At 40.4% G+C, this 21,028-nt stretch overlaps 1 protein-coding gene across 1 annotated transcript; it reads right to left on the bottom strand.

Moving 5' to 3' along the window:
- Positions 1-2,027: 2,027 nt before the first annotated feature.
- Positions 2,028-19,534, bottom strand: MCEE (methylmalonyl-CoA epimerase). Its single transcript, XM_074964751.1, has 3 exons — positions 19,379-19,534; positions 11,347-11,687; positions 2,028-3,773 (listed from the first exon to the last, which is right to left on the bottom strand). Exons 1-3 carry the CDS (start codon positions 19,407-19,409, stop codon positions 3,621-3,623), a joined length of 525 nt encoding a protein of 174 aa, XP_074820852.1. The 5' UTR covers positions 19,410-19,534; the 3' UTR covers positions 2,028-3,620.
- Positions 19,535-21,028: the final 1,494 nt, after the last annotated feature.

Raw genomic sequence — 21,028 nt, 5'->3', positions numbered from 1 at the left:
AGGCCTGTCCAATTAGCTCCAATCTAGTAGCAAAAGCGGGCTTGGAGAGTCTCTCCTGAAGGTCATGAGAGTGTCTAAAGTTGGGGAGGGAGTTTAGGCTTATTTTTGAATGTCTGGTTACTCTAAAGAGAGAATACGTTTTGATGTATATAGTGTGTGCTTTCTTCAGAGTAAGGTGAGAGCCCTATTTTCTACCAAGTGTTTAGTGATTTAAGTTTTTACTCCCAACCCAAAATGAGATAGTTACAGTGAGCAAAGGCAGCAGTTGCCTACACCCCATGGAACCCTCTCTGAAGTCAATTAGTTGAGAAGTCGCTGGTAATTGTTGCTGCAAATACTGTGTGACAGATAATTTTCTAATAAGTACCTAGGAAACTGATAAAGAGCCGTATGGGTGCTGTAGGAAACACTGTCTGAAGAAAAACATCTCAGATTTTAAAAAAAAAAGTCCTGTTCACTCAAGACCCTCATCCACTCTTGGTCAGCCTTACCTATTACAGTAATTCCTCACTTAATGGTGTAGTTATGTTCCTGAAAAATGCGACTTTAAGTGAAACTATGTTAAGCGAATCCAATTTGCCAAAAAGAATGAAGGTAAATGGGGGGGGGAGGGTGTTAGGATCCAGGGACATTTTTTTTTGCCGTACAGTACAATACTGTAGTTGGGAGGTACCCCCGCCTTATTCCACACAGGCACAGCCCACTGGCACTGGAGACAATGAGGCAGGCAAGGAGGCTGAAGGTGCTGTAGGCTAGGAGAAGCACATTGTGCAGCAGCAGCTTCCCCTACTCTGCAAGCACCAGGGGCGGGGGATCAACCCTCAGCCTGCCCACTCCACCGCTTTCTCCAAGCCCCCACCCTTAACCCACCTCTTCTTTCCCCCCTCCCTCTTCTGCCCACGGCAATCAGCTGGTTTGCAGCATTCAGGAGGGAGGGGGAGCCTGCGTGCCAAGTCCTCACCCCTCCCGCTCCTTCCTGAACGCCACAAGCCAGCTGATTGCCACGTGCAGGAGGAGGAGGGGGAAGGTGCTGATCTGCAGGCAAGAGGTGCTGGGCGGGGAGCATAGGGGAGCTGATAGGGAGCCAAATGACATTACAGCGAAGTATTGCACAACTTTAAATAGAGCATGTTCTGTAATTGAGCAGGGATGTAAGATCGAAACAACATTAAGCGAGAGGACGTTAAGTGGGGAGTTGCTGGACCAAGTCAAGCTAGTCCTCAACATAGGGCATATAACTTTAGATAGGACAAAGGGGGAAGAAAGGAATTTTAACCTGGTAGTCCTTCTACTCCAGTTATTGTGATACTAGCCCAACCCAACAGTCTCAGGTTCAAAGACAAGTAACCAATAATTTTAGCCAACAAGAAAAACCCTGTAATCTTGACATTTTAATTCTTGATCCATTCTGAAAGGGAAAAAAAAGCCTCTTGTTCCTCAAATGATCTGAAAATAAAATAATATGTAAAATAATAACCAGGATTTCTAGAGTAGCAGAATAAAATTTCCAGGGGGGAAATTAAGTACTTACCTACCTTTCACTGGCTTAGTTATCTACAAAATTTAAACTTGCAGAATCTCACTATTCTATAAACAGTTCACTGAACAGATGTAATAGCCCTGCACAAGGCTCAGTGCATTTTCCTTGAAGTAAAAATTGGTTCTCAGGTAGGAATAGAACTGTGAGTCCAAAGTTAACACCTTTAATGTATAACAAGATTTCTTGCATTATTAACGTTCTTGCGTCAGAAGACCACCACACAAGCTTTCAGGATCTTCAAAGTCCTGATTAAATCTGACTTAGGTGACCATCATATATCTCAAAAAGAAAAGGAGTACTTGTGGCACCTTAGAGACTAACCAATTTATTTGAGCATGAGCTTTCGTGAGCTACAGCTCACTTCATCGGATCCACAGTATGCATCCGATGAAGTGAGCTGTAGCTCACGAAAGCTCATGCTCAAATGCATCCGATGAAGTGAGCTGTAGCTCACGAAAGCTCATGCTCAAATAAATTGGTTAGTCTCTAAGGTGCCACAAGTACTCCTTTTCTTTTTGTGAATATAGACTAACACGGCTGTTACTCTGAAACCTGTCATCATATATCTGTTTTTATTGTAGCAAACAGGAAATAAAGCACAAATTATTTAACTTCTACACTAGTGCCCAATTATTATGGATTAAAACTGGATAAAAAAAATAACCTGTTCCTAAAAGGAGGAAACACTTCCTCTAATTGTATCCAGAGCTCTAAGAGTGAAATTCAGAAATATGCTTTATCCTATAAAATATAGTATAATCTAAATTATTTATAAATCCTTTAAAGAGCTTATTATTAAACATTTAAGGATGTGGCCTTCAAATATGCAATTTCTATTTCTGCTGTAGATGCCCCCCCCAAAATGTAAAAAAAGAGATTGGGCCAAATGGTGTTCACGTTACCCATGTGATTGGCTTTATTAAAGTGAAGAAGAGCCTTCTCATGAATAAAGTGAACAGGATTTGGCCACTTATAAACTATGGTCTCAATCTAGCAAACACTCAAACATGAGTAGTCTCACTGACTTCAGCAGAACTACTCTGAAATGTAAAGTTAGTATTTGCAGCATCAGGACCTAGATGGCTTTATTTATCTCTTGGTAAAATAAAAATTCATACAAATTTTAAATAAGATATCACCTGAAAATGTTTTTGTACAGGAAAACAAAATATAAATTAAAATATTAGTCATTAGCCTTTTTTTGGTATGATATTTTCCTAATAGTCAGGTTTCAGTTCAGGCACTCAAGATCAATCAGGAAGAAAACAGAATAAATCAGTATGAGCTTAAAATTTAAAAATCAAAGATATATCTGCTGACAAAACTAAAACAAAATAAGTATTTGGTAATCACAGTATATTTAAAATAAACCAATTATGCCCCTATATATCTTGATTTTTTTCCATATATATGTAATACATAAAGCTACAAAATGGTGATTTAGACACAACAGTTTTCTTGGCAGCAATTGTTATGGTGGAGAACAGTTGCTTAGCAATCGCAGACATCCATACAATAATACAAGGATCCTATAACTGAATGAACCAATCAATATGGAGCTCAGATAATGCTTATAATGATGGAGACAGAAAATACAATGTTCTCTTGTAGACTTCTTTCTTACAGCAATATCTGAGCCATCTTCTTGTCATCTAGAAGTGGGTAATACAGAGCAAAATGATATAGGGTAACCTAGAAATCTATATATAAAAATTATGCCACAAACTGATATAACAAAAAAAAAAAAGACTTTATATTGTATATGTACCTCAGCTCCTGTTACTATTTAAATTCAAAGTCTAATGGAATCCAAACGCATTTAAATGTATTATTTTTGAAGGTCTGAACAAAACAAAAAAGTCATAGCCCCAGATGACTAGGAGGGTTAACAGTGCTTTAGCTTCCTCCTGTATGTAGTGTTATTTCTCCACATTTCACAACTTAAGAGCTGTAATGCATTTAATCAACAAGAAAGAATTAAGTACAATGACTTTTACACAGTGCAAGGCATAATACAAATTCCAACACCATCTCATTGGGTTTGCAATTAGTTCATAATTTCATTTTTTAGGATTACAGCTCAGGCTTGCTCAAGTTCTACAAGGACTCCATCACAATCTTTAGGGTGGAGAAAAATCACTGGTTTGCCGTGCGCCCCTATTTTGGGCTCTTCGCTCAATATTCGGATCTTCTTTTCCTTCAGTTCTGCCATAGCCGCTTTTATATCATCAACCTTATAAAAACAAACATGTATACAATGTGGAACATTAAAGTGTATGATTCACAGATTTTACATTAGGAACAATAGTGTAGTGCCATAATAAAGATAAAGCACTACATAATTCTAAAAACCAAAAATGCTACAGAAACATGCAGTTACCTGGAGATTTTAATCAAGAAATGTCAAGAACATTGTACTATATTTAATAGTTCTGTTTGTTAAGAGATTCTATAATACATCAACCTTTTAGTTACTTTATAATGCAAAATTAATAAATAATCAAAATCAATAGCTATAAGCTCCACATTGTTCCTAAATAGTAGATTGTATAGCTTTACAAGATCATTAACCAAGGAATGCTTTCCCATCTAACTGAAGACAGAATCCTGACTCATTAAATGCTGGGGTTATGTACCATTCACTTAGGTTCATCTTGATCTTACCAGTTAGGTTTGGTATAAACGGATCTCCTCAGAGACACCTCGAACTACCAAGAATACTAGAGGATAATACACACCGGACTGTGGCCCATTTTCCTCTTGGGCAACTGTACTTCACAGTAAAAATATCATCACATATATAATTTCAGGGCAACCTAATAAGAGTATTTAACATGGACTTGTCCTTAAGTTGCGCCAAATGGTTGTTACTTTGGATGTGCTGATATAAAGTGAGACTTGATTCACCCAGATCTCGAATGCAAGCTTGTTGGAAGAACAAAATTAACATTCAGCTTAGCACAACTACCAGTTAATAAAGTCCCGGCACTAGAACAACAGGAGTGCTGTTTTTCAAGACAGGTGCCTGGACATAGCTAAATGGATAAGCTTAAAAGATGTAATTGTGAAAACATAAACTTTACATAGTGCAAATGCAGAGGAAGTAGAATTCAATTAAGTCCTAATCCTTTTCAACTTGAGATTTGTTTTTAAAAATCCTGAAGTTGCTGCAGTCATACCCCCATACTGTTACCAGTTTGCTTTTTAGAAAATGCTAATATTAGAGAAGCCTTAATTACAAGTGTAATACATTCTGTGATGGGTAGTAACCCCTTGAGGTTCATCCCCTGAGTAGAGAAATCAGCACAGCTGCCTGCACTTCCTGCAGAGATAGCTAGCAAAACCAGCCAGAAGGAGAAACGTGGCTGGGCTCAGCTGGAGTGAATTACTGCATCCCAAGGGACAATAATGAGAGTGAGCTGTGAGAGTCTCTGGGTGCATCTCCATTAGGAAAATATCTGCTTGGTGACTGTGTGTATCAAGAACCGGTTCCTCTCCCCTTCCACCAGGTGTCCAATATGCTTTCTGTAACAGGTGTTAAAGTGTTCTGACCATTCTTTGCCAGTAGCAAATTATTTTCAACCACACTACAATGGGTCATTTTTCTAGGATAGACTAGGGCTACTCATTGTAATTTGGCCTTACATAGGAATATCAGGCCATCCTAATGGAAGCCCTAGAGCTATAGGAAGCCTTTATTGATGCTTTTATCTGAACTCTTTTGAATTTGTTTAGAGAAATTTTAGCACTAAGAATCTCTCTTGCAAAATTCTAGCTGCCACAAGCCCGCACTCATCCATTTAATTTAAACTCTGACTGTTGGATTTTGTGGATCTTGGCTCACTTGACCTGTTACATCTGAAAATATATATCTTTTCAACATAGTATTTTTACATTTCACAGCAAGGAATGACTGAGTGCCACATTTCTTATAATTTTTCAGACTTAACAGTATGCCATCCTTTGACAGTCATCTTTGGTAACTTCTGCACCATGAAAGGTCACAGATCTCTTGCTGAACAGAGCTCTACACGGAACAACATCATGCTTCTTGAAAGGTTTCAGAGTAACAGCCGTGTTAGTCTGTATTCGCAAAAAGAAAAGGAGTACTTGTGGCACCGTAGAGACTAACCAATTTATTTGAGCATAATCTTTCGTGAGCTACAGCTCACTTCATCAGATGCATACTGTGGAAAGTGTAGAAGATCTTTTTATACACACAAAGCATGAAAAAATACCTCCCCTCACCCCACTCTCCTGCTGGTAATAGCTTATCTAAAGTGATCACTCTCCTTACAATGTGTATGATAATCAAGTTGGGCCACAGAGACCTCCCTACCAACACTACAAAAAGAAGGATTCTAGGTGGACTCCTCCTGAAGGTCGAAACAGCAGACTGGACTTCTACATAGAGTGCTTCCGCCGACGTGCACGGGCTGAAATTGTGGAAAAGCAGCATCGCTGGCCCCATAACCTCAGCCGTGCGGAACACAATGCCATCCACAGCCTCAGAAACAAATCTGACATCATAATCAAAAAGGCTGACAGAGGAGGTGCTGTTGTCATCATGAATAGGACGGAATATGAACAAGAGGCTGCTCGGCAGCTCTCCAACACCACTTTCTACAAGCCATTACCCTCTGATCCCACTGAGAGTTACCAAAAGAAACTACAGCATTTGCTCAAGAAACTCCCTTAAAAAGCACAAGATCAAATCCACACAGACACACCCCTGGAATCCCGACCTGGGATATTCTATCTACTACCCAAGATCCATAAACCTGGAAATCCTGGGCACCCCATCATCTCAGGCACTGGCACCCTGACAGCAGGATTGTCTGGCTATGTAGACTCCCTCCTCAGGCCCTACGCTACCAGCACTCCCAGCTACCTTCAAGACACAACTGACTTCCTGGGGAAACTACAATCCATCGGTGATCGTCCTGATAACACCATCCTGGCCACTATGGATGTAGAAGCCCTCTACATCAACATTCCACACAAAGATGGACTACAAGCCGTCAAGAACACTATCCCCGATAATGTCACGGCAAACCTGCTGGCTGAACTTTGTGACTTTGTCCTTACCCATAACTATTTTACATTTGGGGACAATGTATACCTTCAAATCAGCGGCACTGCTATGGGTACTCGCATGGCCCCACAGTATGCCAACATTTTTATGGCTGACTTAGAACAACACTTCCTCAGCTCTCATCCCCTAACACCCCTACTCTACTTGCGCTATATTGATGACATCTTCATCATCTGGACCCATGGAAAAGAAGCCCTTGAGGAATTCCACCATGATTTCAACAATTTCCATCCCACCATCAACCTCAGCCTGGTCCAGTCCACACAAGAGATCCACTTCCTGGACACTACAATGCTCATAAACGATGGTCACATAAACACCACCCTATACCAGAAACCTACTGACCGCTATTCCTACCTACATGCCTCCAGCTTTCACCCTGACCACACCACACGATCCATTGTCTACAGCCAAGCTCTGCGATACAACCGCATTTGCTCCAACCCCTCAGACAGAGACAAACACCTACAAGATCTCTATCAAGCATTCTTACAACTACAATACCCACCTGCGGAAGTGAAGAAACAGACTGATAGAGCCAGAAGAGTTCCCAGAAGTCACTTACTACAGGACAGGCCTAACAAAGAAAATAACAGAACGCCACTAGCCGTCACCTTCAGCCCCCAACTAAAACCCCTCCAACGCATTATTAAGGATCTACAACCTATCCTGAACGATGACCCAACACTCTCACAAATCTTGGGAGACAGGCCAGTCCTTGCCTACAGACAGCCCCCCAACCTGAAGCAAATACTCACCAACAACCACATACCACACAACAGAACCACTAACCCAGGAACCTATCCTTGCAACAAAGCCCGTTGCCAACTGTGCCCACATATCTATTCAGGGGACACCATCACAGGGCCTAATAACATCAGCCACACTATCAGAGGCTCGTTCACCTGCACATCCACCAATGTGATATATGCCATCATGTGCCAGCAATGCCCTCTGCCATGTACATTGGTCAAACTGGACAGTCTCTACGTAAAAGAATAAATGGACACAAATCAGATGTCAAGAATTATAACATTCATAAACCAGTCAGAGAACACTTCAATCTCTCTGGTCACGCGATTACAGACATGAAAGTTGCAATATTACAACAAAAAAAACTTCAAATCCAGACTCCAGCGAGAGACTGTTGAATTGGAATTCATTTGCAAATTGGATACAATTAACTTAGGCTTGAATAGAGACTGGGAGTGGCTAAGTCATTATGCAAGGTAACCTATTTCCCCTTGTTTTTTCCTACCCCCCCCCCCCAAGACGTTCTTGTTAAACCCTGGATTTGTGCTGGAAATGGCCCACCTTGATTATCATACACATTGTAAGGAAAGTGGTCACTTTAGATAAGCTATTACCAGCAGGAGAGTGGGGTGGGGGGAGGTATTTTTTCATGCTTTGCGTGTATAAAAAGATCTTCTACACTTTCCACAGTATGCATCCGATGAAGTGAGCTGTAGCTCACGAAAGCTTATGCTCAAATAAATTGGTTAGTCTCTAAGGTGCCACAAGTACTCCTTTTCTTTATGCTTCTTGAAGTATCTTTGAAACAAACACACACACACACACACACACACACTCACTCCAGCTCCTAAAAGATTTAAGTAGATATAGTCATTTTAAATATTCCTAGTTTGTTCCTCTCTTTGTAGCTGTAATTAAGTAGTGTTGCTATTTCTACTACTTAGCAGTTTGGGTTTTTTTTTAAAAAACAGCCCTTACCACTTATTATTCCTGTCTTCCCCATCCCCACTTCTTGAGTTCCGCTGTAGTCTTTTACATTCTCCTAACAGCACTGCAAAACAATTCTGCTTAACAGCAATTTGAGCAGATTGAATTAGTCTTTTATTTTAATTTCTTGAACAACTGCAAATAGATACTATACGTACAAGAAATATAAAACATTCTGATCTACTGAATTTGAATGCAATTGCTGAGTCACTAAAACAGAATTTATAAAGGTGAACAGTAGCCATCTCCGATTTATTATACACTATATAGGTGTGCTTAAATTTGATTTCAAGGGGACTAGTCACAGTAGTAAACTTAGGCACACTTAAGGGCTTGCCTACATGTAAAACATTGCAGCAACACAGTTGTGCCACTGTAGCGCTACTGTGAAGACACTACTCATGTCCATGGGAGAGCTTCTCCTGTCAGCATAGGTACTCCACCTCCCTGAGAGGCAGTAGCCAGGTCGACAGGAGAATTCACACCCTTGAGTGATGTAGTTATACCGACCAAATTTTCTAGTGTAGGTCAAGCCTTAGGGTTTACAGGATAAGGGCTTAACTGTTCCCCTCCCTCCTCCTCATTGTTGTTTGGGAAATGGAAGCAGGGAATAGTCATCCCTCCCTGACATACAGCTATAGGCAGAAATTTACTCCTGTGGGGGAAGTCTACGCTTCTTGAAAAGGAATTGTATTTTTCAGGAAATGGTAGATCATAATTTAATGCAGTAAAAATGCATCTTATTCAAAAGGACACTCAAAGAAAGAACTGGAAAAGAGAACTAATAAAAGCATGCTTTTTGTCCCATTCTCCCCCCCCCCATGAATGATACACTATATCATCGCTTGTATTAAAATTCAATATGCTTCAACAGCATTCTGCATAATCATACGCTGCCATACATGGGCAAATCACCCCTCTCCCCCACCCCTACTTTTTGTCTTGTTGGTTCTATTTTTTTTCCTGTGGAAGTCATTAATTAAAAAGATTTATTTAAAGTAACTTCTTATTACTGCAGAAATAGACTAATATGATTTAATATGTTACCAAGCTCTAAACTATTGAGCCATGCGAATAGAACAAATGCAGTCCAGGAACTCTGTGCTAGCATGAATCACAAAACAGAATCTATAATTGCCAATATAAAACATCCAGCCTCGGAAGAAGTTACAGCAGGGGACTGGTAGCCAAGACTCTTGTGTTCCATTCCCTCCTCTACCACTGACTTACTATCTAGCCTAGAACAACTAATTCACTATGGTTCATTTAATATCTTTATAAATGGGAATACCTCAGGATTTTTTATGTTTGTGAAATGTTTTGAGTTCCCTCTGTGAAAGACAGATAGAAGTGCAACTATTAATGAGCAAGATTTTCCCCTAGCCTGTCAACTCAACCCTGACCTACAGTCCTTCTACTATTCCAACAGAGAGTCAAATGTGGGAGTTTGTTTTCCCTGTCTCATAAACAGACAATTGTAGCCTTTTTTCTATATATGACAAGCTTCTAATTCATATGTAAGAACATCTGAATTAATTAAGGCTTTTTGTTTTAATCTTCACTTACATCTGTTCCACAGTCAATGACAAATTTCCATAGCAACTGAAATTGGGGAGTTTCCATCTAAGCACTCAATACTATTTTTGAATGTTACTTGTTAATACCAATCCACTACCTTCAAGATTATTTTCTTGTTCAGTGGAGAATATATCCTAAAGTTTTAATATTAAATAATAAATATTCAGGGCAGTTATATTTCAGTTGTGATAAAGAAAATAGAAAATTAATACACAAAGTATCAATTTACAGACTTTAACACAGACAAAAGGCTCGAAAAGCGTAAAGCATAAATCAAACAGCTTGAGAGTTGTCCTATCCAATTTTTATAATTTTGTATTACACGTCTGAATTTTTATACATTTTCTGTAGGAATAATGCGAGCAGCTCGGTTTATGATATCAACTGCTCTGCATGTCATTTGAGCAGTGTTATACGGTGATTGGCCGGTCTATACTGACAGTCTCTACTTTGAAAATATGGAGGCTTAATAATTTAGGGGGAAAACTTGGATATGTTATACATGTGAAGAATTTTCTATTTTTCTTTGTAAGTATGTAATTTATGATACTTATAGTTTATGGACACAATCTGGCAATCAATTTAACTTTATTCATGTGAGTAGTCCTACTAAGTTCAACAGGACTACTCACATGATTAAAGATACGCATGTGTGTTTATGAGACGGGTCCCTATATTGTATATGAGGACCATATACAATATGCAACACAATTAAGTGTATATTGTGATAACTTTTAAATTTTGATTCTATTCTGAAAAGTGATTGTAAAAAAACAAACACACACCACCTTGCTCAGTAGTTCTACTCCCTGTGAATATCCAGATTCATCTCTGATTACCTGATTTTACTACTCTCATCTCTGAGAACCAACACAGCAGTGTGCGTTTTCCCAGTATTCTTTTCTGACTTGCATATTGAATTTTCAACTAAATATCAAACGCAGGAACTCTGGTAAAACCCCACTGTCTTCAAATTATGCTCTAATTTACACCTGTGCACCCCATTATAAGTGATATATAAAAACTGACACACGGGTTTTTCCAGTGCATATATTTTGAACATCCCGAAATTGCCACTTTTGCAGGACATTGCTACATTCCATGAGTTTGTCCCCATTTCTTTCAGGCAGGACATTACAATTATTGAATTCAGTTTGGGCAGATTAAAAAGAAAATAAAACTGCTTGTATAATGACACTATGAAATTGGCCTGAATTTCATCACTGCAACTTCACTTTTTATTTGCCGGTCTTCAGTAGAATTACCCAAATGATAATGACTCGGCATAACCAATGTGGGTTTTTATTCAGGTTGAATCTATTAGAAAGTATGAAGCTCTTTAACAAGATAAAGATTTTTTTTAAATATAATAGAAAGTATGCATGTATAATACCTCAATGCAGATATGATGCATTCCTCCAGCCTTGTTTTTTTGCAGAAAGCCTGAAATTGGACTTTTTTCTCCCAGAGGGTGCAGCAGTTCCAGCTTTGTGTTTCCCAGCTCCACAAAAACAGTGTAGACGCCATGTTCAGGAAGAGGAACTGTCTCACTCACCTGGGCTCCTAAAACACTCTTGTAAAAAGACTGGGCCTTTTCCAAATCAGGTACCGCAATTGCTACATGATTGAGTCGCCCCAATTTCCACAAAGAGCACGGAACTTTTTGAGTTAAGGAGCGTGACACTGATAAAGTCCGTACCGTGGGTGCTGTAGTTTGCAATCTGGTAAGAAGCCCTGTAAAATTGAATGACATCGTCATAATCCTTTTGAAAAAAAATTAATGCACATCCTTTCCCCTTTTAATGAAGCCCAAATAACTCCTATGTCCTTACATTTATGAATTATGTTTCACCAGTATGCTAAAGACAGAGATAAGAAGATAGCAGGGAAGCATTTCCTCTTCTTCTGCTATCAGTTCAATGGCTTTTTTTGTTCTGAAACAAATTAATTCAGAGGAGGTAAATGAAGAATTTATAGCATGAATGCTCAGCTGTGTCCATTACAAACAACAATAGGGATTTTTTTAAAAAGTTAATTTTAAGCTTCAGTTGAGCTTGGTATGAAAATAAAGATTTTCATAATTATATGCACAAGTTTATAGAATTTAAGGGCCAGTTACACACCACTAACCTGTACATTGTTTTTGTATTATTCAGAGCTTCACATTTAATAAAATAGAAATAAGGATGTAAAAAAAACCTGTCTAAACATAATGAAGAACTAATATATTTATTCCTAAAGCCCAAATACCTATAGAAAGCTGAACAATCTTAGTTGCTTCCCAGTGGAGGGAGATGTGATCAAATGTTAAGTCACAAGAGTGGTAGCCAATAACTCCCAAGTTTTATTCCATCTCTGCTATTCCATCCCTCTGTGATGTTGGGTAGATCATTTTGCCTCTCTTTCTTTCTTAGTTTTCACATTTGTATAATGGACTAATACTTCCTATATCACAGGCCTGTTTAAGGATAAAAAGTTAGTGAAATGCTCTAAAGCTGGAAAGAATTCTAAGTATTATTCTGTTTAACATACAGCATCCTTCTACAGTTACCAACTTTGCAATATTTACATACCAGATACTCCAGCAGAATTGCCGAAACCTCCCCTGCCCCAGCTCTCCCCGAGGCCCCATCATGCCCTGCCTCTTTCCCGAAGGCCTCACCCCTCATTTGCTCCTCTTCTTCCCCTCTCCCGCCTCTACTCCCCTCTGCCTGGGTCAGTAGGGTCTTGCCTGCGGAGGCCAGGGCTGGGAGCTGCAGCCGCCCGATGCAGGTAGGAGGCGGCCGTGGCTGAGTACAGGCTGGTGTGGGTGATGACCAGGTGCCTCCCTCACCCACAGTAACCAGACTTTGGGTGTCTGGTCAGTAGATCTGACCGGACTTTCTGGTCGAAAACCTGACACCTGGCCACCCTATCCCCTTCTTAGCCATTTTAAGGGTATTCCATCTCAAAGCATTTACTAGGGCCAAATGTTGTTTGCTCTATTAATGCAAACAGTTCCTTTGACTTCATTGTGACTACCTGCATGAGAAACGGAGCAGAGTTTGGTTCAGAATGTACGCATAAGGTCATTAACAATATGGTCACCTGATGGCATAAAGGCAGGAGTCTACATCCAGGCAGAAATGGGTGAATAAGATCTGAGACAATTTAGTCATGGAAAGGCTCACTGGCATGAGAAACAACATGGACCAACAATTATGGCAGCTGAGCTCTTGTGGATTTCTCTGAGGAGGCCCTTGTTGAACTTTAACCTGCTTCTGTGGACTCCTGTCTACTCATATTGGACTATTGTCAGGGCTGTATATTTGTCAGTAGAATAAGTGATTTTCATTTTATACACACACACACGTCAGTCCAATACTTAGCATTATGATTTTTACCTGTGACTGGCTATGAACCAATTCCACTGAGAAATTTGAGAGCTTGGAGTTAAAACCTGGGATGCACGACAAGCTTAGAGAAGGAAGGATCTCATAATTAGGAATAGTGGTTTGCTGTAGTGGTTCATGGATTTTGCCATTTCTCTGGGTTGTGGGGTTTTTTTGGGAGTGGGGATAGAGAAGTGCCATGAGTTTGCACAGCTTGTTTAAGAGGCATCTGTACAACAATGCTGCTCCTGCTGCCTTTGCAGAGGATGAAGTCTGTAGCAAAGAATAAGAGATATTAAGTATATTTAGAATATAGAGGTGAACTATAAGTATTAATTAATGTTGTAACATAGGTCCTCAGATCTGTGAGATATTCAGCTTAGCCACACAAGGCCTTAGGCCTGAAACTGATGTGCATGACTAGTTGACTGAAAGATAATCCTGTACCACTGAAGTGTAAAATTGCAGTAAAATACATGTTACTGCATAGTTTCCAGAACATCAGCATTTAATAGACTGGAAACTATGGCACAATGTACCAGTTAATGCCACAAGATGCCCGATAGTAACATTTTGGGGAATTCTATAATAACCTCAAGTTGCTATAGTACATAGATATTAATGAGAATAAGGGGTAGTAAGGGGACACCCAGTAAGAGATGGGGCATCCCTAAATTAATGGCATATGGAAGTATGGATAAGGAAAGAGAGGTTGGAACCCTTATGCATATCTATGAGCAGCAGTAGGCATAAGCATACCTCAGAATAAAAAGTTGTTGTCCAGCCTGTGTGCTGGGGTGGGTGTGGGAAAACACAGGGGGAAGACACCAGGATGACAAATGGTTGATGAGGACAATGAAGATAATGACTGACACTCCAAGGTCCCCCAGCAGGAGATGTGAGTGATGCCAGTCCTAGGGCTAAACACTGTCTCTCTATCTGCTCTTGTATTTCAGCGTTGGTGGGATTGTTTATCTGCTTAGTGGATTTATCAATAAAGGGACTTGTGATAAATTGCAATTCTTTCTCATGTGCTTCTAAGGTCTCTAATTCTAATGATCCTGATCAATATTCCTGATACTGTAGCCCTCAGGAGACAGAATATTTATTGACCACTGCAGTCTAAGAGATTGAATGATTATTTATTGATTGAAATTGATTAATCTCCAATCCATACTAAGGCTCCAGGTTGGAGAACAACACTAAAGAACTGTGCAGAGGAAGTGATTCAGTACTGATCTAGGTCTCGATTCTACACTATTGAAGTCTATAGGAGCTTTGACATTGACTTCAGTAGATACAAATTCAGATCTTTGAGGACGAGTACCACCTACTGAGTCACCTATAACAATTAGGTTAGTTTTCTCTTCCAAATACTGGCCATTCCCATTTCTGCTTAGCTTGCTAAAAATGCTTGATTTTTAAGAATATTGCAGTAGAATTGAACTGGCAGGCCCTGGGAGAGGGGTTGTAAATGGTTGAAGCCATTACTTAATTTTGAACAGTTTTCATTGTAAAATAAATATTTTAATTAAAACAGAAACAGGAAACAGGCCATAAGACTTATGAACAGGAAACAACACAAACATATCGTCTGTCTATGTGAATGTCAAGGCCTCCTCAGCTGACTGCAGAGATAATCAGAGGAAACTACAGCATGAGAAAGAGGGTTTAAATTAGGATTACAAACTCCAGCAAGGGCACCCACCTTCAGGCTTCCGGCTCATCAGCCTTTACCACTCTTGGGCAGAGCCCTGTGTCTCTTTCCCTCCTGACGGGTTTTCCAGGCTGCACAGTTCCCTGACTAAACTATGAAGTCCCCAGCAAGGAAGAGTGCCTAGGCAGGCCTGCTTTGATTTTATCCTCAGAGGCTAATAACAGGGCAATTGTCCACGGTTATGCTTGCTCAGAAAGAGCAGTATGGTATTTATTCTTACAAATAAGACATTAAAAACAGTAAAAACATACACATATGCTAATAAGCTTACCAAAGATCACCCCAGCTCCAACAAAAGCTCTGGCAGGTGAACACTCCTTCAAACCCCTCCAAGGGTTTTTCTGTGGTCACAAGTTCGTAACTGCCTTGACTCAAAACAGGCACCCCCATTAATCTGTGAGTCACTCTTTTATCCAGTTTGGGTCTTTCTGATCTGTCCTCATATAACAAGCACTCAACAGACAAAAGGTCCTCTCCTTCCTACATTTGCATACATAACCCCCTAGAGATTTCCTGAGAAACACACTTAACTTTCAAGGCAAGTCTACTCTAGAAGCACTACATTGGCACAGCTGCACTGCTGTAGCATGTCTGGTGAAGACGCTCTGTGCCGAAGGGAGAGCGCTCTCTCGTTGGCATAATTACTCCACCTCTGCAAGAGGCAGAAGTTATGTCAGCGGGAGATCGTCTCCCATCAACATAGTGCCAGTATGAACAGTGCTTAGGTCACTGTAACTTGTGTCACTCAGAGGGGGGTGGGGGCGTCTTTTCCACAACCCTGAGCAACGTAAGTTAGATCAACTTAAGCAGTAATGTACACCTGCCATAAAAGTTCATTCCTATCTGCCCCATTGTTTAGAAGAATCTTCTAAAGCTCACAACACTTCCCAGGGTTTCCACAGTCATGTTTCCTAAAGAAGTCTCATACAATCCCACCATAATGTATAAACATTTGCCTTTTAATTACAATTAACTCCTAAAATACTTAAACTTAATTCAGTAAAGTTGGTCCATGGTATTGCAGGAAATTGCATATTCTGATATATAAAATGGCTTGCTAAAAAGTTAATCTGTTGACAGTGGGTGCTGGAATTTTCTGGGGGTGGGGAGGGGGAGGTGGGTACGGGGAGGACAGGGGAAGCAGGGCAGGGCAGGGCAGGGCAGGGATCTCCCATCACTAGACTACTGCTGCCAGAATGAGATACAAGTATGTATACATGAAACCAGTGGTTACATTTTATGCCAGTTTTTGCTTTAGACCATGTCAAAGCTCCCAGTGCCTCAAGGCCAAGCTTGAGTATCAGAAGCCTTTTATGTATTCTCAACTTCTTCACAACCTCAAATGCACAATTCTGCTATGAAATTGTGCCAAGGATGCATTGAGGCTTTGGATGTTTTGTAGAACACACAGAATAGCTTGCTTTACGTATTTTCCAGTTTCTGTATTCTTTGGCTTGGTCTACACTTAAACAACTCAGGTTGACATACTTACGATGCTCAAGGGTGTGAAAAATTCATGCCCTGACCACCATAGCTTGGCCAACCTAAACCCCAGTTTTGATACAGCTACGATGGAAGAATGCTTCTGCCAACCTAGCTACTGTCTCACAGGGAGGTGAAGTTCCCACAGCAACAGAAAAACCTCTTCCATTGCTGTAGCCTGCGTCTACACTACTGGGTTACAGTGGCATAGCTATGGTGCAATAGCTATGCTGCTGTAACACCCACTGCGTAAACATGGCCTCTGTAGTGTAAAGCAAGTAAGTTTGCTTTCTTCTGGTGACTGGTTTTGTGGTCTCTGGGATAGATTCTTTAGTCAGACAAATGTCTCTCCATTGACTTTAACTGAATTATTCATGATTTACTCCACTGTATATAAGAGAAGAACCAGGCTCTCTGCTCATTGTGTAGCCCAGACTACTTTGACTGAAGCATTTTTCCTGGTTGAAATTTGCAGATGCTGACCATGTGTAGATAAATTCTTATGTGCAATTTCTTTTTTCTTTCTTCTTCTAATGCAGTCAACATCAATGTCCACGGGGTATTTTGAAGACCTACTTTTTAAATGTACCCATCTGAAGGTGTCTCATGTTTCTAGGGATGGTTCAGAGACATTGCCCTTTAAAGAAATATATGAAAACAGGATCCACATAAATTTCTTAATCATCTTCCCCATTTCACTGAGATTATAGAATGCATGTTATGTCACTTCCTTCAACTATAGTACTTTTAAAAAATCATTCTTAATGATTCTAAGCAGTATCTATTTGGACTACCTATTCAGTTCAATTCATTATATTGGTGTTCACTGACCACCAGCAGAGTGTTCAGCAGAATTCAGACACACACAAAATAACTCCCGTCCCAAGGAGCTTGCACTCTAATACAGACAAAACAATTTTAAAAGCTGGGGGGCTGATGCAGCATCCATTATAAAATTAAGTCAGCACATACTTAATTACAACACATTTCAATGGTGCAGGATCAGATATTTTATTTTTGTAATCAATGGGAGCTGCACAACCAACGTAATGGTTACATCAAACACATGCAGAGTCCCATTGAACTCAATAATAATACATGTGAGAGAGGTTATACATGAGAGTCACCATTACAGGATAATGCCCTTTGGAACAATTCTCAAGTATGCTGGAGGAAAGCTACCCTAAAACTCCAGAGCAGGAAGGGTCCTCATGTGGCATAGAGCCACTAGTATATCCAACACCACCTCCCAGTCCCTGAGGACAGCGAACATAGGGCATGGGTTAGTTATTCCTAAACACCAGCAATCTCCAAGTGCCATTAACAAGCCAGCACAATTTACACAGCCTTTGGGCTTTTGTAATTTATATTGGGGATTGCTCCAGATGACCCCAGAATCCAGGGAATCAGAAAGTTTGTACTATCCCATAAAATGGACTGAGTGTTCTTAGGTATCTTAGCTGCCTGTCTCATACTAATCACCAGACAGCACTCTGCTTCTTCTTTGATAGTCCCCGTTTGAGATCAAGTCCATGGCTAAATTGCACAATAATTTAGTTTTGGTACTGTAATTGAGATCAAACAATCTTTAACTCTTTAGAGAGAAAAGAATCATGTCTCCACATAAGGGAAGGAAGAGAAGTTTGCATGTAACATCCAAGATAAGCATTAAAAAAGTAGGCATTATGCTTCAGGTTTGCCCCATAAGGCTTAATACTCTTTATTTTCCACAAGAAAACAGAATAACTCTTAAAACTGGATTTTGTCTTGGTTAGAATCTTCTAACAATCATCTGTACATTCCAAAAAATTCTATTCATAGAGTAAATACATCCACATTTTCTTTCTTATTGTGCTTAGTATTAAAAACAACCAAACTGGTCTAACACTCTTGCACTGACAACTTGGGTGAGTTCTTTATTTTATTTACAAACAGAAAGTCATCTACATTTAACAATATATCTAACAAAAAACACTGTGAACGTTTAGCAATGTTGAAACTATGTATGAAAATAAGAAAAAATGTGGGTATGTAGCACATTTCGTCTGTGGGAAATCGGGAAGTTTGCTTCTAAGATGCATTCATTCTACATATCTAAGAAAAATGACGTCCTGAAGTAATCCTTCAAGGAGCTCCATGTGGATAGCATCCTGCACCTATTAAAGATAAGAGACCTCTATGCAGAGATCTGACCATACAGAGCAACTTGAAGGATCAGAATCTAAAACTGCAATACTCCACAGCCCAGCAGTTTGAATTATTAGGATCACAAATAAATAAAAAATAGAGCATTTAAACTGTACAGAAATACTTGTCACGTACAATTTCATGACTTCTCACAATTAATTAAAATAATAAATTCTCATCTGTCGATATCAATAGCTTTCACAAGGCAAAAACTATTTTACAGAAAGGGAAACTGAGTCACAGAAGCTAAGTCACTTACCAAAGGTCACACAACTCTATGGCACAGTCAAAAAAATACAAGCCAGGATTCTTGAGTAAGTCCCATGTCCTATCCACTGAGTCACTACCCAGGAGCCACTCCTCAGCGTGAACAACCACCCATTTGCACTCACCTACTCAGCATGTGTGATCTGCACCTTCCCCCTAAATATCTTTGCCAGGTGCAATTCTCCTTCCATGACCTCCACCGTTGTCTGTACACACTGTTCCTCTTACAGGGGTACTTTGAATGTCCTGTTTTTACCCCTATACTTAACAAGTGCAATTCCCCTGCCATGAACTCCCCCACCCCACGACCTATTTAACACGTGTCTCTGGCCGTCCTCGCTTCCCCACCTGCCCCCCTTATTCAGCGCGTTCAGGCTCCCGCTGCACCGCTCAGCGTCTACCTGCTGCTACTTTCCCCATGCAGGCTGCCATCTTGTCTCCTGGCTCTTCAAATCTAACTTTATCGAGAGCCTCTTCCCGCGAGCACAGCGGCAAAGGCAGGAGGAGCCGGGCTGGCTGGCGCAGAGCCAGGCTGTGCTCTCAGCGGGGCAGCCCCTGCTTTTGCCACTGCAGGGAGCCGCCCTCCAAGGCGGGGGGCACAGAGCTGCGGCAAAGCCCAGTTCTGCAAAAGGAAATCATCAGCCTCTGGCTGTGAGCAGCACCACCAGTGACTGGGTGAAGAAGCGATTCCGTTATTTGCTCCAAAATAAAATGTTTAATAGCTTGAAACATGCTGATTTTTCATTTTGTGGAGAAACTTTCTCCTGGCAACAGCGTTGGCGCTAATGAAAATTAGTGTTACCAACTCTTGTGATTTTATTGTGAGTTTTGCATTAATGGTTTTTCCTTAAAGGCCCAGCCCCCGGAGTCAGGAATTATGTGTCTCTATGTGAGAGAAGCAGCTGAGACAAAGAAAGAAAGATTAAAGAAGCCCAGGCACAGCAAGAGAAGCCCCAGTAGTATGACCCTCAGAAAAAAATGAGAGAGAGCTTTTGGGTAAAGTGCTGTCAGAAAGAGCCTGGGAACTGTGACCAAATAATCTTCTGTTGTTTGAGTCCTACTGTGTTCATGGAAACAGGATTTTATAATTTATTGTAGATAAACAAGATTGTATCAAAAAGATACCATACCTGACTCCACCACGCATTTCTTCTCCTCGCTGAAACAACCTTCAAGACTCCCAAAACTGGGTAACTGCTTTAATCAAGCAGGGATCTCTCTCCCCTCTCCCTCTATGAGAGTGTGGAAGGCTCTGAGTGGAGTTGAAAGAGTGTATGTGGAAAGTGCACACCATATACGAACATTCAGTGCACTGTAAAGCTCAGCCTCATGATTGGGGGGGGGAGCACCCTTCATCCCAGCGCCCAGGGGAGGTTTTAAGAGGTGGACTGTGACAATAGCTGGGATGAGACCAATAGATCCATTACTATGTGGATCTATCTGCCAAAACTCTGCAGAATGGGAAAAACCACACAGGAGACAAGGTTACTGTAACCCCAGAGAATAACAGTTGGAGAGTGGCTTTGCAAATTGCAGCCTGGGAGGTAGGTGGATTCCTCCCTTCCCACAACACTCCCCAACTGCTGCAGAAGCTCCTGGCCTAGTGCATAGTTTGACCTTCAGTAATAATCTTGAAGGAAATTATCATGTAATGTGTTAGAAAGAAAAACATTAATCCATGCTAATACACCAGTTCTGTGAATATGTGCCTGGGTGAATTTTGAGTTTAGTGATGCAAAATACCATCAGGCATTTTGTTCTCAATGTCTGCTGAAAATGTATGTTAAAAAAAAATAGTTGAATCTAGGTCACAGAGACAAAACTGCATAGTAAAATGACTGTACAGTTACTATATTTAGCAAATGTGTTCAGTGCTAATAACCATCCAAATCTAGGGTAGTACTAAAGTCACCCAAGGGGAGAAAACAACAATTATACAACATACCGTTTTAGGGTCTGCTGTTGTAAATCTTTATTCTCACAAGTACTCCCACTTAAATTAATGGGATTATTCATTCGAGCAAACAATTGAGGATCAGAATTTATTTTTA

The sequence above is a fragment of the Natator depressus genome, chromosome 10 (assembly GCF_965152275.1).
Source record: "Natator depressus isolate rNatDep1 chromosome 10, rNatDep2.hap1, whole genome shotgun sequence".
NCBI classification, from domain to species: domain Eukaryota; kingdom Metazoa; phylum Chordata; order Testudines; family Cheloniidae; genus Natator; species Natator depressus.
Note: the sequence above shows the minus strand (reverse complement) of the source record. Positions and strands in the feature narration are given on the sequence as shown.